A 25,218-nucleotide genomic window follows, 5' to 3' on the forward strand; every position below is an offset into this window, starting at 1 on the left:
CCAGGATGTGCAGAGACTCTGCTGGACCTAGCAGCAGCTCATTACCATACGGGCGCATGTTTTGGACTGGCACTCTTGAGATCCTAAGGCCTGAAAGCAGCAGCAGGGCATCTCCAGGAGTAGAGTCAGATTGGCTCCAAAACGAGCACGTTCTTTGATGAAAAAAGGAAGGCCGGAGCCTTGAGGGTTTGGCTATCCTGGTGGAAGTGTGACGGGCATCGAGGCCCCTGCTTGTTTTCCTGCTAAGAGCCTGAGTACGTCCCCTGTACCTAGGTCTGAAAGTGCCAGCAGGGATGCTGCTTTTCCCTGATCAGAGGATTCTTCCCCAGAGGGTCCCTTCCTGTTGCGACCATCGCTGCCCGACGTCTTCACTCCGCCCTCTTTACCTCTGTGGCGACTCCCTCCAGGTCTGATGGACGGCTGGCTGCCGCGGCGTCTCCCTGCCGTCTCTCTCCGGCGTCCCCGGGCCGGCTCGACGCTGCAGATCCGCCATGTTGCCTGAAGCCTAGGGCGCGCGCGCGCTCCGAGTGAAGTACCAGCAAGGACGCGAACCTCGGGGGCGTCCCCTTGAGATGACGTCACCCGCTTCCGATATTTAAAGGTCTCTGATATCGCTACTAGTTAGGTTCAGATTGGGTTCCCTGCCTAAGCTACTCTGCCTCCTCGGACTTACCAGAGGTACCCGCTCCTCGGGGGCCTCGCGCTCTCTCTTTGCCTTTCAGTTTACAGACAGGAACCGGTACGCGCTCCTTGAGGGCCCTCGTTCCTGACTATTCTGCTGATTCTCTTCTGCCTGGAAGTCATCACTGCCTACTACACCAGTGAGTTACCATCGCTCTCTCAGAGCTTTCCCTGGAACTGGTACTCGCTCCTCGAGGGCCCTCGTTCCCAGACTTGCTCCGTATTCTCTTCTGCCTGGAAGTCATCACTGCCTACTACATCAGTGAGTTACCATCGCTCTCTCAGAGCTTTCCCTGGAACCAGGTACTCGCTCCTCGAGGGCCCTCGTTCCCAGACTTGCTCTGTACTATCTTCTGCCTGGAAGTCATCACTGCCTACTACACCAGTGAGTTACCATCGCTCTCTCAGAGCTTTCCCTGGAACCAGGTACTCGCTCCTCGAGGGCCCTCGTTCCCAGACTTGCTCCGTATTCTCTTCTGCCTGGAAGTCATCACTGCCTACTACATCAGTGAGTTACCATCACTCTCTCAGAGCTTTCCCTGGAACCAGGTACTCGCTCCTCGAGGGCCCTCGTTCCCAGACTTGCTCTGTACTCTATTCTGCCTGGAAGTCATCACTGCCTACTACATCAGTGAGTTACCATCGCTCTCTCAGAGCTTTCCCTGGAACCAGGTACTCGCTCCTCGAGGGCCCTCGTTCCCAGACTTGCTCCGTATTCTCTTCTGCCTGGAAGTCATCACTGCCAACTACACCAGTGAGTTACCATCGCTCTCTCAGAGCTTTCCCTGGTACCAGGTACTCGCTCCTCGAGGGCCCTCGTTCCCAGACTTGCTCCGTATTCTCTTCTGCCTGGAAGTCATCACTGCCTACTACACCAGTGAGTTACCATCGCTCTCTCAGAGCTTTCCCTGGAACCAGGTACTCGCTCCTCGAGGGCCCTCGTTCCCAGACTTGCTCCGTATTCTCTTCTGCCTGGAAGTCATCACTGCCTACTACACCAGTGAGTTACCATCGCTCTCTCAGAGCTTTCCCTGGAACCAGGTACTCGCTCCTCGAGGGCCCTCGTTCCCAGACTTGCTCCATATTCTCTTCTGCCTGGAAGTCATCACTGCCAACTACATCAGTGAGTTACCATCGCTCTCTCAGAGCTTTCCCTGGAACCAGGTACTCGCTCCTCGAGGGCCCTCGTTCCCAGACTTGCTCCGTATTCTCTTCTGCCTGGAAGTCATCACTGCCAACTACATCAGTGAGTTACCATCGCTCTCTCAGAGCTTTCCCTGGAACCAGGTACTCGCTCCTCGAGGGCCCTCGTTCCCAGACTTGCTCCGTATTCTCTTCTGCCTGGAAGTCATCACTGCCAACTACATCAGTGAGTTACCATCGCTCTCTCAGAGCTTTCCCTGGAACCAGGTACTCGCTCCTCGAGGGCCCTCGTTCCCAGACTTGCTCCGTATTCTCTTCTGCCTGGAAGTCATCACTGCCAACTACACCAGTGAGTTACCATCGCTCTCTCAGAGCTTTCCCTGGAACCGGTACTCGCTCCTCGAGGGCCCTCGTTCCCAGACTTGCTCCGTATTCTCTTCTGCCTGGAAGTCATCACTGCCAACTACACCAGTGAGTTACCATCGCTCTCTCAGAGCTTTCCCTGGAACTGGTACTCGCTCCTCGAGGGCCCTCGTTCCCAGACTTGCTCCGTATTCTCTTCTGCCTGGAAGTCATCACTGCCAACTACACCAGTGAGTTACCATCGCTCTCTCAGAGCTTTCCCTGGAACCAGGTACTCGCTCCTCGAGGGCCCTCGTTCCCAGACTTGCTCCGTATTCTCTTCTGCCTGGAAGTCATCACTGCCAACTACATCAGTGAGTTACCATCGCTCTCTCAGAGCTTTCCCTGGAACCAGGTACTTGCTCCTCGAGGGCCCCCGTTCCAAGACTTGCTCCGTATTCTCTTCTGCCTGGAAGTCATCACTGCCAACTACATCAGTGAGTTACCATCGCTCTCTCAGAGCTTTCCCTGGAACCAGGTACTCGCTCCTCGAGGGCCCTCGTTCCCAGACTTGCTCCGTATTCTCTTCTGCCTGGAAGTCATCACTGCCAACTACATCAGTGAGTTACCATCGCTCTCTCAGAGCTTTCCCTGGAACCAGGTACTCGCTCCTCGAGGGCCTATACATTCCAGCTCCTGGGTTTCTATGAGACATTGTGTGAGTGTTACCATCAGGTTCGGTACATGAACTCTGCATACCCTGCCTCCTCACTATATTTCAGTTTCTCTACAGCTCAGCCTCCAGGGATCGCTGATCCAGTATCTGAGGGACTACAGCCAGCCGGACATTCAGCTCACTACTGCCACCTCTGGTGGTTCCATATACTGTCTAATAAAAGAACTAGTGTGTGTCTGTCTCCTAACTCTGAGCCTGACCGGTGGTCCCTCTCGGGATCTTCCCCCGAGGGCGTGGTCATCTGCCACCGGCCCAAGGATCCTCCCACTACTATCTCTGGCAGTCTAGAACAACAGATTGCTAAGTCCGCCTACGAAATCATCAGATTGACACCCCTATCTGATTGCTCCTCCCGCCAGCATAGCGGATCATGACCCTTCCATTCTCTTTTATATCCTTTACTGTTGAAAGAACAAGGCTTCTCAGTCCATTGCTGGAACCAGCAGGCCACTCCTCCCCCCATCTCCTGCAGGCAGTGGAGGACTCCCTGTCCTGTCTAAGCCTCTGAGCACCCTGGGGTGTTTGATTTATTTATTTAACATTTATAGTCCTCTGCTTTTCTCAGCGGTGCTGTACAAGGTGGATTACATATTAAATATCAAAACACTGAGATATAAAGACATTTACATCAAAGAAAAATAATAAAATAAAAATACAATAAGACTAAGTAAAATCAGTTGCGTAAAAGATGTCGACCTCTCAGGTTCTGAGAGAAAATGCTTCAGCCAAGAAACGAGCTTTTATCTTTTTCCGTAAAAGCCCTCATATCAGATGCCAGCCTGTTCCCTGGTGCAGGGCCTTGGATCGAGTGACCTGCATCTGGCATTTCTTGTTAGAAGGAATTACTAACAATGACATCTGCTGATCGTAAATCTCTCTTGCACATTCAGGGCCATCTTCCCTCAAGGCTGTGAACATCAACATCACAACCTTAAATTGTGACCTGGCAGCAATAGGAAGCCAATGTAAGGTGTGATGTGTCCCTGCCTGCCAGGCCCCGTGATTAACTGGGCTGCGGCATTTTCTACAGTTTGGAAAACTTTCTGATATATTTTCCAAATAAATGGCATTACAATAGTCTAGCCCTGATGAGATCATGGCCTGGGCCACTGAGTGGAAATCATCTTGATTTAATAAATATCTCAGGCACCCTTAAAACAGTTTATCAGTAGGACCTGACTAGGGGCTCCTGGAGAGTCTGAGAACAACCTACCACTTACCTCCCAGAAGAGGAGACTGGTGGGAGGGGTCCCTACAGTATGGGAGGTCAGACAGGCAGCAGCTCCCCAATTTTGTGGAGTGTAGTGCTGGAAAGCTAATCACAAATTCTATGTGGTGGTCTTTTTTTTTTTAAGCGTGTTAGGAACAGTGGTCTTATGGGTAAAATTCAGATGTTTGAGTTGTAGAGAGAGAGAGGAAACCAAGATGGCCGCATGCTAAGCTGAGAGCTCCCAAAGATTTCCTTCTTGCTAGCAAACTATACCTTTTTCTGGTCTTTCCTGTTTTGCCCATTGATGGGCAAAAGGGCCTGTGCCTACCCGGGTGGTCCAGCAGTGTCGGCACCAACAGGCCCTATGGACAAGCACCTCCTTCAGCTCCAAGACGGGAGCGGTTGTTGGGCGGTTTGTAAAGCCCCTGACCCTGATGTTTCCTTAACTCTGGAGCAGCTTCGGGAAGTCAGGCGGGGAATCGTTCTCTTCCATATCGCAGCCAAATGCCATCATGTGGCAAATCTGGATGGCATCTGCAGACACCTGGATGATGGAGCCACTTGTTGCATGGGGTGAACGGAGTCCAACAGAGGTCCTCATTTTAGCAATTCGTCATCATTGCAGCTTTAACTGGAATAATTCAACCTTCAGTTGGAGTTTGGCAGAATGAGGTACTGAGTTTTGCTTTTATCCAAAGCCCCTTCTATTACTCTCAATATGATTTGGGAAGCCATTACCAACTTTCTTTTCAATTGGGTCAAAGGCTTTTCCTCTGCTTTAAAAAGTGCAAGTTATGGATTTAGACATGGCTGCTGTGCAAGACTCTGTATGGTCTCTTTCTAAGGGTCATCATTTTCTACTTCACAAAACTGAAAATTTAGAAAATGTGCACAGAAGAAATATTTGATTTATAAACTTTCTTAGGAAGTGCTTGATCTCGCCTGTGGAAATGTAATAAAATAATTTCTGGAGATACAAAGGTACCTGAAAATCTCACACTGCCTGTTTCAAAAGCTTATCTACCATCCTCTCGAGAAGCACTGCAAGACAGGGGCTTGTTATCTACCATCCCCTCGAGAAGCACTGCAAGACAGGGGCTTGTCATCTACCATCCTCTCGAGAAGCACTGCAAGACAGGGGCTTGTCATCTACCATCCTCTCGAGAAGCACTGCAAGACAGGGGCTTGTCATCTACCATCCTCTCGAGAAGCACTGCAAGACAGGGGCTTGTCATGTACCATCCTCTCGAGAAGCACTGCAGGACAGGGGCTTGTCATCTACCATCCTCTCGAGAAGCACTGCAAGACGGGGGCTTGTCATGTACCATCCTCTCGAGAAGTACCGCAAGACGGATGCTTGTTATCTACCATCCTCTCGAGAAGCACCGCAATACAGGGGCTTGATATTTACCATCCTCTCGAGAAGCACCGCAAGACAGGGGCTTGTCATCTACCATCCTCTCGAGAAGCACTGCAAGACGGGGGCTTGTCATCTACATCCTCTCGAGAAGCACCGCAAGACGGGGGCTTGTCATCTACCATCCCCTCGAGAAGCACCGGAAGACAGGGGCTTGTCATCTACCATCCTCTCGAGAAGCACCGCAAGACAGGGGCTTGTCATCTACCATCCTCTCGAGAAGCACTGCGAGACAGGGGCTTGTCATCTACCATCCTCTCGAGAAGCACTGCAAGACAGGGGCTTGTCTCAAGCATCATTGGTTGTTGGAGAAATCTGTGGAGGGCGGTCGGTTTACCCTCCAGCCTTACGTTTACCTTTGGTTTAAAAGTGCAGATATTTCATGATGTTGCTAAGCAGACCCAGGATAAGAGAGAGAGGTTTTATTGTTGTGCTCAGTTATTATACCTTTTTTTCTGTGTAAAGTTTTCCTCCGATATTGGGACTGGTTTCTCCCTTTATTGTGGATTGATAGCACATGAAAGATTATTTCCAATGTTAACGATTTTGTATTTTTCCCCCATTCTCTACATGTTCCTTCTAAGAATTGTTATGCTTGGATATAAATTTAAAATACTGTAAATAAGTTGAAAATCAGATGTTCTCACAGTGTTTCTCTGCTCATTTTCTTTGTGTAGCAGTCTGATAGATGTGTCTGTACAGTCAGAGCCCTCAGAACGCCAATAAAAGAATGGAGCAAACCTGAACTTGCACTGCCCCCCGGTGGTGATATGGTGCTACCACACCATCCTAATGCCTGCTTCATTTATAGACCTTATTTTCTCATGCAAAAAATCTCTAGAAATCAGTTCCGCTCTTTGTCCAGAACCACGTGCAGAGTCTAAGGTTAAAAGAATCAGAATTAAAAAGCCTTGGCCTGCTTCCTTCTGAAAGTGTTTGCTAAACCTGCAGCATTTAGCATACTTTATTTTTTAGAAAAGCACATGCCGATCCTTCGTGTGATGCTGTGGAGAGGGTGAGGCCTGGCATGGGGGGCTGCTGCAAGGCATGGTCTGATCCTTAGTGCAAAGCTGTGGAGAAGGGGTATGGGGTGTTGCTGCTGCGAATGGTCTACTGGTCCTTAGTGCAAGGCTGTGCAGAGTGTGAGGCCTGTGGCATAGGGTGCGGCTGGTTTCCAGTTTATGGAACTGTTTCTTTAAAAGTCAATATTGAGTAAGCCAGTGAGCAAGATGTTTTATACCTGCTTAACTTTAGCCAGATATTCAGTGGAACTTAGTTGTTTAAGTGTTCTGCTGAATTTGCCTAGGTGAGTTTAGGACATTGATTTTTCCCGATCAGACTTACTTGGGTATGTTTATTCAGTTATGGATCGATACAGTGAAACCCGCGGGAGAGCCCGCTCTCCCAACGCGAACCCAGGCCACTCTCCTGGGCGCACGATCAAGTATTTAAATGAGGGCCCGCGGTAAAAAGAGGCGCTAGGGACACCAGCGCGTCCCTAGCGCCTCCTTTTTGACAGAAGCTGTGGCTCTCAGCGGGTTTGACAGCCAACGCTCAATTTTACCGGCGTCTGTTCTCGAGCCTGCTGACAGCCACCATCGGAAACCGGACGCCGGCATAATTGAGCGTCCATCTTCCGACCTGCGGGCACATTTAAAATTTTATTTTTTTATTTTTTTTTATTTTTGGGGCCTCCGACTTAATATCGCTATGATATTAAGTCGGAGGATGTACAGAAAAGCAGTTTTTTCTGTACACTTTTCCTGTATCACGTGGGAATGTCTAATAGGCTCATCAATATGCATTTGAATGCTGCGGGCGCTATTAGTTTCGGGGGTGGGGGGGGGGGGGTTGGCCGCTAGCTTTACCCCTTATTGTATAAGGGGTAAAGCTAGCGCGTCGAAAACGCGCGTCCAAACCCTCACTTTACTGGATCGGCCGTTAGTGTTGAATATCGGCGCTAGCCACAGCCCTGGAGTGTCCTCTGTGCTCTTACCCAGCTAAACTCGAGTTACTTGGACAAACGCTTTTGAATATTGAGCTCTCTGTGTGTGACAACTGTTTCTTGGTTTGTTTTCCGTCTACAGTGACATCAAAGGGCTGCTGCTAGATCCAGGCTTCTCCCTCCTGCAGAGGTGCCTTCTGCTTGCAAGGTAAGGTAGCCTGTGTTCCTGAACATACCCAGATCTCTCCAGACCAGCAGATGGAATCAGAGAAACAAAACTCTGAGGCACCGCTATATAACCGAGAGGGCCACCTGCAGCCTCTTCAGTTATTTCTCTGACTCCAGCAGCTGGTAGAGGTGCAACCCTGCGGTCTGAGAGAGAGAAAATAAATTATATCAAGAAGAGAAGGCTAGTAGAAGATTCAGAAGAAACTCCCTGAGGTGATAGGCTTCTTAGTGGACCATCCCTCAGGTCGAACCGGGCGTCCGGGGGGTTGGGAACCCCTGTCAGTTGCTCGCCCGCATCGTGCCAGTGATCTTGATAGCCAAGGGACTGGCTCCCTCAAGACTGCTGAAGCCTCTGTCTGCCAGGCCCTGCATCCAGGAAAGTAGCCCTGCTTGGTTTTTGGTTGTTTTTGTCTGTTTTTGCCAGCAGGTAAAGTTTTGAAAACAAATAAAATAAAAAAACTGCAGGTAGGACTCGTGCCCGGGGGTCCCAGGAAGGAGTTGTGCTGGTGGTCGGCTATGAGGTGTTAGGCAGCTTTGATGGGCCACATTTGGTTTCCCTCGCGCCATCAGGCCTGCGATCAGGTCTCCCTGTGATGGTGGCCGACTTTTTTCCCGCGTATTGGTCAGTGCAGAGGGTGTGAGAGGTGCGGCTCGGATGAGCGCTTCAGGCCAGCCGATTGGGAAACCGCATGGCGTTCAATGGTGCACGTGTGATGGCACCAGAACTGCTCATGGAGGCCTTCCACGAGGGTGGCCTGTAGACGGCGTGCTTAAACTCCCGTTCCCTTTGTGCAGGCTGTGCTTTGGGAGAGGAGCGTTCCTCAGTGGGCGTTAAGCATTGGCGTCATCTCCCCTGACCGCCAGGGGTGGCGACGGATGAGGAGTTGGGGGGCTGCACCCATGGGGGGCCATGGACAGGCGTCCTCTTCGGTGGGAAAGCCTGGAGATTCGCCTCACCTCTGTCTCCAGTGAATCAGGAGAGTCCGGCTAGAGAGGAGGACTCCAAGGACAGTCTAGGACAGGGGCCTGATGGTCTGCATGATTTTTTGCCGAAATTTGTGCTTCTGATGCACAAAGCCTTCCTGGCAAGCAAGAGGGCGAAGGATAAGAGGTTGTGAGATGAGCCTTTCCCCCCTGCACCAAAGAGGTCTAGGAGGGCTGCACGAGGACCCGGGGATTTGCTGCAGCGCTTGGGTCTGCATCATGTGGAGCCTGCATTGGACCCCAGTGATGGGGAGAATTCGGATGATCCACAGGATAACCCTTTGGCCTGTCAAGGAGTGGATCTGGATGCTGATGGGGCGGTGGCACCCGGGACAGATCCCAATGTGGTTAAGGACGACCTGGATCAGGATGATTTCACGGATCCAGAGGAAGATGATACCAGAGTGGTTCATTTATTTAAGAAGGAGGAGCTGCGCTGTCTTAGTCCCCAGTTATTTGAGAAATTGGGGGTTAAGGTGACTCAAGAGGAGTCTAATAATGAAGGCGTTAGTCCAGCCTTGGCTTTTCCATTGCCTGAGAAGATCTGGAAGTTGGTAAACTGGGAGTGGGACTTCATGGAGGCAGGCCTCAAGGTGCGCAGAGCTATGACAAAGCTATATCCTTTGATGGAGAAGACTTTGGAGATCCTTTGGGTGACAAAAGTGGACACTGCAGTTTTGGCGGTCACTAAGAAGATGCCCATCCCGTGGGGGGTGAGGCCGCTTTGAAGGATGTGCAGGACTGCAAGTCGGGGATTCAACTCAAGTGCATGTTTGAAGTTTCTGCTCTAAGTCTGCAGGCAGCAGTGTGTGCCAGCCTGGTGCAGAGGGTCTGCCTGTGTTGAGTGCAGAAGGCCCAAGAACAGAATTCTGCAGGGGAGATAGCCCTTTGCAGACAGCCCGCTTAGAGGCTGAAGTCGCGTATGTAGTGGATGCTTTGTTTGGTTTGGACATCGTCCAGGAGTATGGTTTCGTCGGTGGCGGCCTGCAGGCTTCTATGGTTGCACAATTGGTCAGCAGACATGTGGTCTAAACTCAGCTGTGTAACCTTTCCTTTAGAGGAAAACTCTTGTTTGGGGAGGATTTGGATAAGTTGATGAAGACTTTGGGAGAATCGAAGGGTAACAAGTTGCCTGAGAATAAGCAGACCAGTAAGAAGGCCCTTCCCCCTTGGTCGAGGTTTAGAGATTTGCAGAGGTTTTGCTCAGGCAGAACCACTTTCAACGCTCCTTAGAAGTCAGCTGGCGGTCCCCAACTGTCCTTTCATGGAGGCCATAGGGGTTCCAGAGATGGTGCCGGTGGGGGAAAGTCAACGCAATGAAGCCAGGGCCCCCACTCCTGCATAGAAACTGTAGGGGGGCAGATTGTCCAGCCTTTACCAGGAGTAGACCAACATTACCTCTGACCATTGGGTACTGGAGGTCATAAGAGATGGCTATGCTTTTGAGTTTTTGTGCCCGATCATGGAGGCCTTTCTCGAGTCTCTCGTGATTTCTCGAAGCAAGTGGGAGGCTATGTGAGGGACGCTGCAAAGGCTACTGGATTTGCATGCCATAGTGCCTGTGCCACGGGAGGACCATGGGGCAGGGCAGGCGCTCTTCTTACTTTGTGATTCCCAAGAGGGAGGGTACATTTCACCCCATTCTCGACCTGCAGAAGGTGTACAGGGCCCTTCAGGTGCCACATTTTCATATGGAGACACTGTGCACGGTGGTAGCAGCAGTCTACAAAGGAGAGTTCCTGGACTTGACTGAGGCATTTTTCATATCCTGATTCGGCTGGACCATCAGAAGTTTCTTAGCTTCGTGATGCTGGGTCAGCATTTTCAGTTTCGGGCTCTTCCTTTCGGCCTGGCGACGGCGCCATGAACCTTCACCAGAGTGATGGTGGTGGTGGCTGCAGCTCTACGCAAGGAGAGAGTTCTGGACAATTGGCTCTATCGAGCAAAGTCAGAGGAGGAGTGCAAGAGGTTGCTTCAGCGGATGATGAACACCTTGCATGACTGCTTTGTCTTGCGTAACTGAAGGCTTGAGATTACTTGCAAGTGCTCAGGTCTATGGCATCTACGTTGAATTTGGTGCCATGAGCATTTGTGCATGTGAGACCTCTTTGGCGCGCTCTGTTGTCCAGGTGAGATCTGTTGGGAAAAGTATCATCTGCTGTTTCTCCTGCTGCGAGAATCCAGGTCCAGTCTCTCTTGGTGGCTTTCTCGGCGCAATCTGAGGAAGGGAATGGACCTGGAACTCCCGGACTGGGTGGTGGTCACCATGGATGCAAGTCTTCGAGGATTGAGGGACACTGTGCTTGGATCGGACAGCGCATGAGAGAGAAAGTTTGGTCCATCAATCGCCTCGCGACAAGGGCAGTTCGTCTGGCCCTGCAGGTTTTTCTTCCCCTGGTCAGGGGGTGGATGGTTCATGCGTTTCCGGACAATGTGACAATGGTGGCGTACATCAGCCGTCAAGGCGAGACAAAGAGTCGGGTGGTAGTTCTGGATACACAGCGTTTGTTCAGGTGGGCAGAACGCCATCTCGAGGGTGTAGCGGCCTCATATGCAGCAGGGGCGAAAAACTTACAGGCAGATTTTCTCAGAAGGCAGCAGCTGGACCCAGGGGAGTGGGGATTGTCCCTCGAGGCTTGGAGCCGCATTTGTGCCAGGTGCTGTGATCCCCAGCTGGATCTCATGGCGATGCGGGTCAACGCAAAAACAGAGGTTTTTCAGTCACAGAAGAGAGGTCAGTTTGGTGGCTCTGGGTGCTGTAGTGTGCCCTTGGCCAATGGGGATCCTCCTTGGCTTCTGGTCGGTCAAATTCTGAGGTGAATAGAACACATTCCAGTTTAGAGGTGCTGGGGGCATTCGTGTGGCCACGGCTTCTAGGGTTTGCAGATCTAGTGCATCTGGCAGTGGATGGGCCGCTTCAGCTGGCTCATCTATCAAAGTTGCTGTGTCAGGGTCCTATATTTTCGGATTGGGAGGATCACTTTTGTCTCGCAGCTTGGCTTTTGAGAAGTGACAGCTGTGCCTGAAAGGTTATTCGGATCAGGTTATCTCCACACTTCTCCAGGCTCGTCAATCTGACACTTCCGTGATATATGTTCGGGTCTAGAGGGCGTTTGAGTCTTGGTGCCTTCCGAGACAGATGGATCCCCTGTCAGTGGATCTTGGAATTTTTGCAACCGGGCTTGTCTAAAGGTCTAGCCTTTAGTTCCATTCCCGTTCAGGTATCTGCATTGGGCGCTTTTCAGGGCAAAGGGCGAGAGAGGTCCTTGGCCTCACTTCCAGATGTGGTTCATTTAAAAGGGGTCAAGCATTTGCGACCTCCGGTCTGGAAGTTATGCCCAGATTGGAGCCATAATCTGGTCTTGCTTGTTTTGCATAGGGCTCCGTTTGAGCCTCTGTGGAGAGCGACGCTGAAGGACTTGATTCTGAAGACAGTGTTCCTGGTGGCCGTCTATTCAGCTAGACAGGTTTCGGAGTTACAGGCTCTGTCTTGCAGGGATCCCTTTCTGCGGATTTCCATTGACAAGGTTTTCTTGTCAATGGTCCCCTCCTTTTTTCTAAGGTGGTGGTCTCCTTTCATGTTGATCAGTTGGTAGACCTTCTGTCTTTCCCAGAGTGGTCTAAGGATTCCCCGAGGGACAGGGAGCTGCATTTTTTGAATATGAGGAATACTCTGTTACGCTATCTGGAGGTGACAAATAGTTTCCGGTACACTGATCACCTTTTTTGTCCTGTATTGGGGATGCATCTCGACTTGGGTAGAGGTCAATACTGAAGAGGCTGCAGGTGGCGCTCTCTGTTATGTAGCAGTGCCTCCAAAGTTTTATTTCTCTGACTCAATCTGCTGGTAGGGATGCAAAACCCACTTGTCTGAACTGATCTGTGGTATTACAGGAACAAAAATTAGCAGGTAAGAACCAATTTTCCTCTGCTGCTTGCCAGAGTCAGAGCAGGGGTTGTTCCTGTGTCTTCTGCCAAAGAAATACCGTATATACTTGCATATAAGCCTAACCACGTATAAGCTGACCATTTTTTAACCTTCTAACCCGTGAAAATGCGAAATCTACAAATAGGCTGAGGTTCAGAATTTGATAGCCCTACAGTGGTGCTTGCAAGGAAATAGGCCCAGTATGCATCTTTGCCTCTTAACATCACCCTCGGTGTGTAATAACCCTAATTTGGTCTAAATTTTGACTGTGATCCACGGATTAGCTTAATCAGCTTTTCAGGCAGATTTTGGAGCATAAACTTCTAGGCTTACATGTGAGTATATATGGTACCTTTTAGACAGGACCAGTAAAATGAGAATGGAGCGATGGTTACTCTTAAATGGCTAAGAAATTCCTTTCTTTGACCACGAATAATCATTTTCCAGCAGCCCCCACAGTTGCAGACTCCTCAGGTGGCACTTCCTGAACCTTTAAAGGGAAACCACTCCAGTACTTATCCTTGGAGAATCAGGCGGCTGAGATGGGGACGACAGCACCTGTGGTTTCTAAATGTCAGGGCCTGAACGTGCCCCAAGGAACGCTCCTTTCTTCGGTGACGCTATAATTGTTCTTTGCTAACCAATCACACCTTGGTCTATGGGAGGATGGAGTTTAAGGTGCTCATGTGTGTCTGCAAGCCTTGCACATCTGGAATAGTTGCTGAGAACCAGGTGTAGGTCACATTGCATAGTCCCAGATGTTTTTACAGCTTTTTCTTATTAAATGAGTCTGGTGGCATCTGCAGCATGTTGCTTATATTTGTAGCATGTTTAATTGAACCATGAGGAAGCTGTGAGTGTGTGAGATCATTGTATTTTATTTCGTTTTCACAAGGATGCGCCTTTCATGCTGTGTGTGTGTGTGTGAGATCTTCATGCGCTGCTTACTGTAACAGGAATGTGTCTCGAATATTGTGTGCAGGTTGCTGGATTCACAGTTGATCATGCAGTCACCCGGAATATTTTACTTTCTCTCCTCAGACTGTATGGGGATGAGTCGGAGCTGCACTTCTGGACCATTGCTGCTCACTATCTGCACAGCTTTTCCCAGGATCAGCAGAGAATGGCTCTAGCAGAGAATGGCCCTACTTCCCCGCAGGAGAAGCCGGCTAGCCCTCTGGATATATGCTATGATTTGCTGTGTGAGAACTCCTATTTTCAGGTGGGTGTGCTTGTCACTCTCATAAGAACATAAGAAATTGCCATGCTGGATCAGACCAAAGGCCTATCAAGCCCAGCATCCTGTTTCCAACAGAGGCCAAACCAGGCCACAAGAACCTGGCAATTACCCAAACGCTAAGAAGATCCCATGCTACTGATGCAATTAATAGCAGTGGCTATTCCCTAAGTAAACTTGATTAATAGCAGTTAATGGACTTCTCCTCCAAGAACTTATCCAATCATTTTTTGAACCCAAATACACTAACTGCACTAACCATGTCCTCTGGCAACAAATTCCAGAGCTTTATTGTGCGTTGAGTGAAAAAGAATTTTCTCCGATTAGTTTTAAATGTGCCCCATGCTAACTTCATGCAGTGCCCCCTGTCATCCTATTATCAGAAAGAGTAAATAACTGATTCATATTTACCCGTTCAAGACCTCTCATGATCTTAAAGACCTCTATCATATCCCCCCTCAGCCGTCTCTTCTCCAAGCTGAACAGCCCTAACCTCTTCAGCCTTTCCTCATAGGGGAGCTGTTCCATCCCCTTTATCATTTTGGTCGCCCTTCTCTGTACCTTCTCCATCGCAATTATATCTTTTTTGAGATGTGGCGACCAGAATTGTACACAGTATTCAAGGTACGGTCTCACCATGGAGCGATACAGAGGCATTTTGATATTTTCCGTTTTATTAACCATTCCCTTTCTAATAATTCCCAACATTCTGTTTGCTTTTTTGACTGCCGCAGCACACTGAGCCGACGATTTCAATGTGTTATCCACTATGATGCCTAGATCTCTTTCCTAGGTGGTAGCTCCTAATATGAAACCTAACATCGTGTAATTACAGCAAGGGTTATTTTTCCCTATGTGCAACACCTTGCACTTGTCCACATTAAATTTCATCTGCCATTTGGATGCCCAATCTTCCAGTCTTGCAAGGTCCTCCTGCAATGTATCACAATCCGCTTGTGATTTAACTACTCTGAATAATTTTGTATCATCTGCAAATTAAATTTGATGAGGCCTCTGCCTTCTTGTTCAGCCAGCGTCTGGATTGTGTAGGATCCTGGCTGGCAGTGATGGCTGCTGATGGTTTATGGACTCTTGCAGAGTTCTTGTTTATTTAATTTGATTGACCTCTCATCAATCAAAGTCATCAGTGCAGTTTACAGTATCCAGACATTACATAAAACAAGATCAAAATGACAAACAATATTAAAAACCAAGATAATGCAACAAAAGTAATAAAAGCAAAACTAAAGGTCAGTTCCCTGTATGTACCCGGATCAGTCCAGACTCCTGGTTTTTTTCATCCCTGCCAACAGATGGAGACAGAGAAAAGCCTCGCTGACACTGCTTGATAAGTCCTGGTGACACCTGCAGTAGATCAGTATTTCTCTGTCTCTAGCAGATGGCGGGTGCATAAACTGCAGTCTTTTGTTTAGCCTTTTTTAGTTTTTTATTTTTTGGGTGAGCCTTCCTCCTAGGAGGTTGGTTCCCTTTTGGGAATCATTCCCTGTTCGGTTGAGGTGGACCAGCTGAGGTCCAAATTGTTCCGTGGGGTGTGTATCTAGTGGTCCAGATCCCTCTCCTCACAAGACCGGTCTTGCGGCTTTCAGCCCCTTTTTTCTTCTTCAGGGGTTTCTCTCCTTATTGTTTTGTGGCTGATCTGAGCTGGACAGCTCTTTTCAGCCCTAAGAAAGGAACTTCCTTGCTATTTTTTAAACAAACAAACAAAAAAAAAAAGAATAGGACGGCTGAGTGGTAAGGTTCTGGGGTGACTCCCCTCCTCCACCCCATTGATCATGCTGGTTCTTTGTTTTGATTTTTTTTTTTGCTTCTTTGTTTTTCATCGGGATGGTTCGCGGCTCGGCTTGCTGCGCATGTGGGACAGTCACAGCGCGTCTTGGTCAGCCCGGCCTCTGCTCTCTGGCTGCGTTTCGGGGGGGGGGGGGAAGGGCCCTCCCTTCTCCTGGGAGTCTCAAAACGGCAATGCTTTGATAAGTGCGCGGCTGCCACGGTCAGGCCAGTTATGTATGCCTCTGCTGGCTCTGGATCTGCCGGCTCCCTTGTGGCGGGAGTGGCGGCCATTTTGGCGCTAGATTCGCGTGTGCCACCATGTTTGGAGGGGAGGGGGATCTCCCTCCGGAGCTTTCCCCGGTCCATTCGAGCCCCCTAGAGGAGCAGGGGCTCTCCGGGGTGGGGGGCTAATCAGCAGGTCCCTTTGCCTCAGGGGCCTGGGGGAGACCAGGTTCCGATTTTAGCTCCGGGTTCACGCCCCTTCTCCCCTGATTTTATTCTCCTGCTTCATCAAACCTATCTGGCGCAGCAGGAAGCTCTGGGATGCCCACAGTTACCCCTGATACTTTGGGGTCCGTGCCCTCAGCCTCTGGGGGCCACGTCAAGGTCTACGCAGTCGAGTTACTTGGAGGCCCCACGTTTGCCCAGCCCGGGGTACGACGGAGGGCTCAGTGGTCCTGGTCCCTCCAACAGGGGCAGCGTCAGCAGCACAGGATCTGTGGTCCCCGAATTTCGATCAGGAAGATGACATCGGGACACCTTTGGTTGCAGAGGGTGATGACCCCAAGCTTCTCAGTTTGTTCCGGAGGGAGGAGTTGGAGCCTCTGCTTCCTCAAGTTCTTGAGGAGCTGGGTTTGAAAGCTCCTCATGAGGTTCCAGAGATGGATGGGGCAGACCCTGTCCTAGATAGCCTTAGGGCTCCTCCTTCCGCCTTTCCTTATCATAGGATTGTGCAACAGTTGGTAGAACGTGAGTTGGATTCCCCAGCCTTAGACTTGAGGGTGGGTAGAGCGATTTTGAAACTCTACCCCTTGTCGGAGCAAACCTTGGAGCTTTTTGCGCTTCCGCAGGTTGATGCAGCAGTTTCCGTGGTCACTAAGAAGACTACTATTCCGGTTGTGGGTGCTGTGGCCCTTAAGGATGTTCAGGATCGAAAGTTGGAACTTCATCTCAAGAGGGTCTTTGAGGGGCGGCCTTGGGGCTGCGGGCCGCCATTTGCTCAGGCTTTATGCAAAGAGCATGTTTACACTGGGTCCAGAGCTTTCAAGATGGGCAGACACAGCTTGGATCCGTCACGTCTAATACAGATCACGTGGAGGCGTCTGTCGCATATGTAGCTGATGCGCTTTATGATTTGGTGTGTTTGCTATCTCGAATTATGAGTTCTGCTGTAGCGGCCTGATGTTTGCTGTGGCTCAGTCATTGGTCTGAGGATGTGTCTTCTAAGGCCCAGTTAGGTTCATTGCCCTTCAAGGGTCGTCTGTTGTTTGGGGAGCAGCTGGAGTAGTTGATAAAGCAGTTGAGTGAAACAAAGGTACACAAGTTGCCGGAGGACAAGCCTAGGAATAGTCAGGCTTTTCAGTCCCAGTCGCGTTTTAGGGATGGCAGACGATCTCGTCCTTCTAGAGGTCCTGTGGTGTCGCAGAAACCTTTTCAACCTCTGGGTTTGAATTGGGGTCAGTCCTTTCGAGGCGGCCAGAGACCTTTCAGGGCCCTGCACAGCTGGGGTCAAGACCTCCCAATGAAGCGAGGCCAGTTCACTCCGCCATTCCCTATATAGGGGGCCGTCTGGCAGAGTTTTACGGGGAATGGACCAAGGGTTACGAAGGATCAATGGGTCCTCTCGGTGATAAGAGATGGTTACGCGTTAGAGTTTGCATGTCCGGTTCGCAACCTATTCTTATCTCCCCCTGCAGGTTTTCAGCGAAGCGTCATGCGGTTCGGGAGACTTTGTGCAGGTTGCATGAGTTGGGGGCGGTGATCCCAGTGCCTCCTCCGCATGAGCAGGGCAGGGGTCGTTACTCCATCTACTTTGTGGTGCCAAAAAAGGAGGGCACGTTTCGGCCCATCCTGGACCTCAAGTCGGTCAATGCGTCCTTAAAGATACCGCGTATTCGAATGGAGACTTTACGTTTAGTGATTGCGGCGGTGCGCTCTCGGGAGTTTTTGGCTTCCCTGGATCTGACGGAGGCATATCTACATATTCACATTCTTCCAGATCATCAGCGCTTTCTGAGGTTCGCAGTGCTGGGTCAGCATTTCCAATTCCAGGCTCTCCCCTTCGGACTGGCCACGGTTCCTCGCACGTTCACCAAGATAATGGTGGTGGCGGCGGCAGCTATTCGGCGTGAGGGGGTGCTGGTGCACCCTTATCTCTCAACGATTGGCTGATTCAGGAGAAATCGTTGGACGGCTGCCATTCTTCGGTACAAAAAGTTATTCATCTGCTAGAGTCTCTCGGCTGAGTGGTCTATCAGGGAAAGAGTCATTTGGAACCATCCCAGACACTCGACTATCTGCGGGCTCGTTTTGACATGAGGCAAGGCAATGTGTTTCTCACAGAGGAGAAAATGATCAAACTACAGTCACAAGTTCGCCGCTTATTGGCGTTGAGGGTGCCCCGAGCCTGGGATTTTTTTCAGGTTCTGGGATTGATGGCCTCAGCACTGGAATTGATGTCGTGGGCCTTCGCGCATATACGCCCACTTCAGAGGGCCCTGTTGGAGACGTGGAATCCTCTGTCGCAGGCTTTTTTATTTACCGGTCTTGCTGGATGTGTCTGCATGGAGCAGCCTCTTGTGGTGGCTACAGTCCAATCTGCAGCGTGGTGTCAGTCTCAAGGTCCCTGATTGGTGGTTCTCACTACCAATGCCAGTCTCTCTGGTTGGGGGGAGTCAGCCCAGGGTACTTGCTCGGCCATAGAAGCCTCATGGCCTATCAATTGGTTAGAGACCAGGGCGGTGCGGCTGGCACTTTGAGCCTTCCTCCCCCTTGTTCAGGGTCGATCGGTCAGGGTTCTGTCGGACAATGTGATGACGCTAGCTTACATCAATCGTCAGGGTGGCACCAAGAGCCAGGGGGTGGCTCTGGAATCTCAGGAGCTGTTTCTCTGGGCGGAACTGTTCTTGGTTCAGTTAGCTGCATCTAATATTGCGGGCGTCGACAACGTCCAGACCGATTTTCTCAGTCGTTAGAGCTTAGATCCAGGCGAGTGGGAATTGGCGGAGACAGCAATGCGGCTCATCCGGACGAGGTGGGGTTACCCTCACATCGATTTGATGGCGACTCGGCTCAATTCGAAAGCTCCTCGGTTTTTCAGCCGCAGGAGGGAGTACGGGGCCAAGGGGGTTGACGCTCTGGTAGTGCCTTGGGCTTTGGGGATCTTGCTTTGTTTTCCCTCCGTGGCCTCTAGTGGGCAAGGTGTTGTGCCGCATAGAGAGGCACCCCGGGAAGGTGATCCTAGTAGCTCCAGAGTGGCTGTGTCGACCGTTGTTTGCAGATCTCGTCAATCTAGCTGTGGACGGTCCACTGCGCCTCAGTCATCTTCCAGATCTTCTCCGTCAGGGTCCTGTATTTTCCAACTAGGCAGTTCGCTTTTGTCTAGCGGCTTGGCTTTTGAGAGGCGACGCTTGAGGCGGACAGGATATCCAGAGCCGGTGATCGTTATGCTTTTGCACGCTAGGCAGCAGTCTACCTCCCTCTCATACGTTAGGGTCTGGAAAGTGTTTGAGGCTTCGTGTACCGACCGAGGCATATAGGTGGTTCGTGCCTCGATATCTCACGTATATTCTTTCCTACAAGACGGTTTAGCTAAAGGCCTTGCTTTTAATTCTCTTAGGGTACAGGTAGTAGCTCTAGCCTGCTTGCAAGGGATGATGATTGAGGGTTACTCCTTATCTTCTCATCCGCACGTACAGAGGTTTCTTCGGGGAGTTAAGAATCTGCGTCCTCTGGTGCGGCAGATCTGTTCCCCCTGAAACCTTAATCTAGTTCTGCGCATATTGTATGACGCTCCATTTGAGCCAATTAGGAGAGCGACCCTTAAGGATTTGACTCTCAAGGTCATTTTCTTGGTGGCCATCTGTTCCAGGAGGATTTCTGAGTTGCAGGTTTTGTCATGTAGGGACCCGTTCCTTCAAATATCTGATTCTGGAGTCACGTTGAGTGTGGTCCCTTCCTTTGTCCCGAAGGTGGTCTCTGCCTTTCATGTTAATCAGACTATCGAGCTCCCAGCATTTACAGAGTTAGATGATTCTATGCAGCATGCTCGGGAGCTTAAGCTGTTAGATGTCCGCAGGGCCTTGCTTCGTTATCTCAAGGTTACTAATGATTTCAGGCGGTTGGATCATCTTTTTGTTTTATGGAGCGGATTGAAGAGACATGCTCATGCCTCCAAAGCCACTATTGCCAAGTAGCTTAAAGAGGCTATTGGGTCAGCGTATATTTTCAAGAGCCGTCAAGTTCCTGAGGGTTTGCAGGCCCACTCGACTCGGGCTCAGGCGGCTTCATGGGCGGAGGCTCAGTTGATGTCTCCGCAGGAGATTTGCAGGGCAGTGACTTGGAAATCGCTGCATACTTTTGCGAGGCATTACCATTTGGATTTGGGAAATTCAGGTTCCTGGTCTCTTGGTGAAAGTATCTGGCATTTTTACAGGAGAGATTGAAGAAAGGCTTGGCGTGTCGTTCTCTCAGGGTTCAGGTAGCGGCCCTGGGATGTTTGCGGGGAAAGATTGACGGGACATCCCTTGCAGCTTATCCGGATGTGGCGCGTTTCCTGAAGGGTGCCAAACATTTGAACCCTCCAGTTCATCCCATGTGTCCTCCTTGGAGTTTGAATCTAGTTCTCCGTGGATTGTGCAGTCTTCCGTTTGAGCCTCTCAAACAGGCCACCTTGAAAGACACTTAAGGCAATTTTCCTGGTGGCTATCACTTCTGCGAGGCAAATAACTGAGCTTCAAGCATTGTCCTGTAGGAAACCTTTTCTCCGCATTTCGGATTCAGGGGTATCCCTTCGAACGGTGCCCTCCTTTCTACCAAAGGTTGTATCGGCTTTTCAATTGAATCAGACCGTGGAGTTTGCTGGCTTTCACGGATTTGGATTGGATTTCTCCTCAGGCTTGCGACCTGCGGAGATTGGATGTGCGGCGGATTCTGCTTCGCTATTTGAAGGTAACCAATGCTTTTCACTTATCTGACCATCTGTTTGTCTTATGGGAGTGGTCCTAAGAAAGGACATAAGGCAACTAAAGCCACTATTGCCCGATGATTGAAGGAAGCCATAACTTCGACATATATATGTCTTGGACGCACAGTACCGGATGGTTTGAAAGCACATTCAATCAGATCTCAGACGGTGAGAATCAGTTTGTTTCGCTGCAGGAAATTTGCAGAGCGGCTACCTGGAAATCTTTACACACTTTTGCTAAGCATTACCGTTAGGACGTCAGTGCTCTGGATGGTGACTGCTTTGGCAGTAGTGTTCTTCAAGCGGATCTCTCCAGGTCCCACCCCATTTAGGGCAGCTTGGGTACATCCCAGCGGTCTGGACTGATCCTGGTACGTACAGGGAAAGGAAAATTGGTCCTTACCTGCTAAATTTCGTTCCTGTAGTACCAAGGATCAGTCCAGACGCCCGCCCATGGAGCCTGGAGAGTCTGTTCGATTTCGTTCTTTCTATTATGCAGAATATTTTTCAAGTGGACAACATTCAAGTTGCATATGGAAGTACTCCCTCCATGTACATATGTTACAAAAGTTAATCAATTTCTCATATGGAGGTTTGATATAGCCATTGGTTCTTATGTTTGAGGTTATTATATGTCTCATTCTGCTATGGTATGGACTATACTGAAGGATCGCAAGTGGCACACCAGGTTAAGAGGAGGTGCCTTTCAGCTTTTTTCTCTGACTCCATCTGCTGGAAAGGAGACCCAAACCAGCGGTCTGAACTGATCTGTGGTACTACAGGAACGAAAATTAGCAGGTAAGAACCAATTTTCCTTTCAGTGCCGACCAATGGTAAGTGTTAGGTGAATTGGACAAAGCCACCAACTGGTTATCATTGCATCATAATGCCCACTGAATCCAAAGTCTGGTATCAAAGGGTGCCACAGGAGAAAGAGGTTTCGATCTTTTTATAAAAGGATAGATGCGTGAGGGAGAGGTGCCCCTGTGCAAATTCCCTCTACCTTCCTATTTGGTAGAGGCAGTTGAGGAAAAAAATCTTCAGTCTACAGTTAATACCTGGTAAGCTTCGCAGTCTGCTCTCTTCGTGTTGTATTGGTTGCGCCTTTGTCTCCTAGTCATTTATATATTTTGTCTGTACAGAAATTTCAGCTGGAGCGAGTGTGCGTACAAGAGGTAAAGAGGTCAACGTATGAACACACCAGGAAGTGCGCTGACCAGCTGCTGCTCCTGGGACAGGTGAGTGATGCCTAGCGGCACACCAGGACATCTCTTTCAGTGTCTTTCACGTAGTGACTTGGTTGTACAATGATGTTTGGTGAGATTTCTCTCTCTGTATAGGGATGCAGTGTGTCACATGGAGACAGGTTGAATGGTAATGTTTGGTGAGATTTCTCTATATAGAGTGATACAGTGTCACATGGAGACAGGGTTGAATGGTAATGTTTGAGATTTCTCTATATAGAGTGATGCAGTGTCACATGGAGACAGGTTGAATGGTAATGTTTGGTGAGATTTCTCTATATAAAGTGATACAGTGTGTCACATGGAGACAGGTTGAATGGTAATGTTTGAGATTTCTCTATATAGAGTGATACAGTGTCACGTGGAGACAGGTTGAATGGTAATGTTTGAGATTTCTCTATATAGAGTGATACAGTGTCACATGGAGACAGGTTGAATGGTAATGTTTGAGATTTCTCTATATAGAGTGATACAGTGTCACATGGAGACAGGTTGAATGGTAATGTTTGGTGAGATTTCTCTATATAGAGTGATGCAGTGTCACATGGAGACAAGTTGAATGGTAATGTTTGGTGAGATTTCTCTATATAGAGTGATACAGTGTCACGTGGAGACAGGTTGTATGGTAATGTTTGGTGAGATTTCTCTATATAGAGTGATACAGCATCACATGGAGACAGGTTGAATGGTAATGTTTGGTGAGATTTCTCTATATAGAGTGATGCAGTGTGTCACATGGAGACAGGTTGAATGGTAATGTTTGGTGAGATTTCTCTATATAGAGTGATGCAGTGTCACATGGAGACAGGTTGAATGGTAATGTTTGGTGAGATTTCTCTATATAGAGTGATACAGTGTCACATGGAGACAGGGTTGAATGGTAATGTTTGAGATTTCTCTATATAGAGTGATGCAGTGTCACATGGAGACAGGTTGTATGGTAATGTTTGAGATTTCTCTATATAGAGTGATACAGTGTGTCACATGGAGACAGGTTGAATGGTAATGTTTGGTGAGATTTCTCTATATAGAGTGATGCAGTGTTACATGGAGACAGGTCGCATGGTAATGTTTGGTGAGATTTCTCTATATAGAGTGATACAGCATCACAGGGAGACAGGTTGTATGCTAATGTTTGGTGACATTTCTCTATATAGAGTGATGCAGTGTCACATGGAGACAGGTTGAATGGTAATGTTTGGTGAGATTTCTCTATATAGAGTGATGCAGTGTCACATGGAGACAGGTTGAATGGTAATGTTTGGTGACATTTCTCTATATAGAGTGATGCAGTGTCACATGGAGACAGGTTGAATGGTAATGTTTGGTGAGATTTCTCTATATAGAGTGATACAGTGTCACGTGGAGACAGGTTGAATGGTAATGTTTGAGATTTCTCTATATAGAGTGATAGTGTCACATGGAAACAGGTTGTTTGGTAATGTTTGGTGAGATTTCTCTATATAGAGTGATACAGTGTGTCACATGGAGACAGGTTGAATGGTAATGTTTGGTGAGATTTCTCTATATAGAGTGATGCAGTGTCACATGGAGACAGGTCGCATGGTAATGTTTGGTGAGATTTCTCTATATAGAGTGATACAGCATCACATGGAGACAGGTTGTATGGTAATGTTTGGTGAGATTTCTCTATATAGAGTGATGCAGTGTCACATGGAGACAGGTTGTATGCTAATGTTTGGTGAGATTTCTCTATATAGAGTGATACAGTGTCACGTGGAGACAGGTTGAATGGTAATGTTTGAGATTTCTCTATATAGAGTGATAGTGTCACATGGAAACAGGTTGTATGGTAATGTTTGGTGAGATTTCTCTATATAGAGTGATACAGTGTGTCACATGGAGACAGGTTGAATGGTAATGTTTGGTGAGATTTCTCTATATAGAGTGATGCAGTGTCACATGGAGACAGGTCGCATGGTAATGTTTGGTGAGATTTCTCTATATAGAGTGATACAGCATCACATGGAGACAGGTTGTATGCTAATGTTTGGTGACATTTCTCTATATAGAGTGATGCAGTGTCACATGGAGACAGGTTGAATGGTAATGTTTGGTGAGATTTCTCTATATAGAGTGATACAGTGTCACGTGGAGACAGGTTGAATGGTATGAGATTTCTCTATATAGAGTGATAGTGTCACATGGAGACAGGTTGAATGGTAATGTTTGGTGAGATTTCTCTATATAGAGTGATACAGTGTCACATGTAAACATGTTGAATGGTAATGTTTGAGATTTCTCTATATAGAGTGGATACAGTTTCACATGGAGACAGGTTGAATGGTAATGTTTGAGATTTCTCTATATAGAGTGATACAGTGTCACATGGAGACGGGTTGTATGGTAATGTTTGGTGAGATTTCTCTATATAGAGTGATGCAGTGTCACATGGAGACAGGTTGAATGATAATGTTTGGTGAGATTTCTCTATATAGAGTGATGCAGTGTCACATGGAGACAGGTTGAATGATAATGTTTGGTGAGATTTCTCTATATAGAGTGATGCAGTGTCACAGGGAGACAGGTTGAATGGTAATGTTTGGTGAGATTTCTCTATATAGAGTGATGCAGTGTCACATGGAGACAGGTTGAATGGTAATGTTTGGTGAGATTTCTCTATATAGAGTGATGCAGTGTCACATGGAGACAGGTTGAATGATAATATTTGGTGAGATTTCTCTATATAGAGTGATGCAGTGTCACATGGACACAGGTTGAATGGTAATGTTTGAGATTTCTCTATATAGAGTGGATACAGTGTCACATGGAGACAGGTTGAATGGTAATGTTTGGTGAGATTTCTCTATATAGAGTGATGCAGTGTCACATGGAAACAGGTTGAATGGTAATGTTTGGTGAGATTTCTCTATATAGAGTGATGCAGTGTCACATGGAGACAGGTTGAATGGTAATGTTTGGTGAGATTTCTCTATATAGAGTGATGCAGTGTCACATGGAGACAGGTTGAATGGTAATGTTTGGTGAGATTTCTCTATATAGAGTGATGCAGTGTCACATGGAGACAGGTTGAATGGTAATGTTTGGTGAGATTTCTCTATATAGAGTGATGCAGTGTCACATGGAGACAGGTTGAATGGTAATGTTTGGTGAGATTTCTCTATATAG

General features: G+C 48.6%; 1 protein-coding gene across 4 annotated transcripts in view; it reads left to right on the top strand.

Moving 5' to 3' along the window:
- The window catches only part of WDR11 (WD repeat domain 11), a 238,628-nt gene that overhangs the window by 193,533 nt on the left and 19,877 nt on the right, over window positions 1-25,218 (top strand). For all 4 annotated transcript variants that reach the window (XM_029610533.1, XM_029610534.1, XM_029610535.1 and 1 more), the window contains 3 exons: window positions 7,617-7,682; window positions 13,656-13,836; window positions 21,967-22,062. In XM_029610533.1, coding sequence (XP_029466393.1) covers window positions 7,617-7,682; window positions 13,656-13,836; window positions 21,967-22,062 — 343 coding nt within the window. The remainder of the gene's footprint in view (window positions 1-7,616; window positions 7,683-13,655; window positions 13,837-21,966; window positions 22,063-25,218) is intronic.

This window comes from Rhinatrema bivittatum, chromosome 7, assembly GCF_901001135.1.
Source record: "Rhinatrema bivittatum chromosome 7, aRhiBiv1.1, whole genome shotgun sequence".
In the NCBI taxonomy this organism is placed as follows: Eukaryota; Metazoa; Chordata; class Amphibia; order Gymnophiona; family Rhinatrematidae; genus Rhinatrema; species Rhinatrema bivittatum.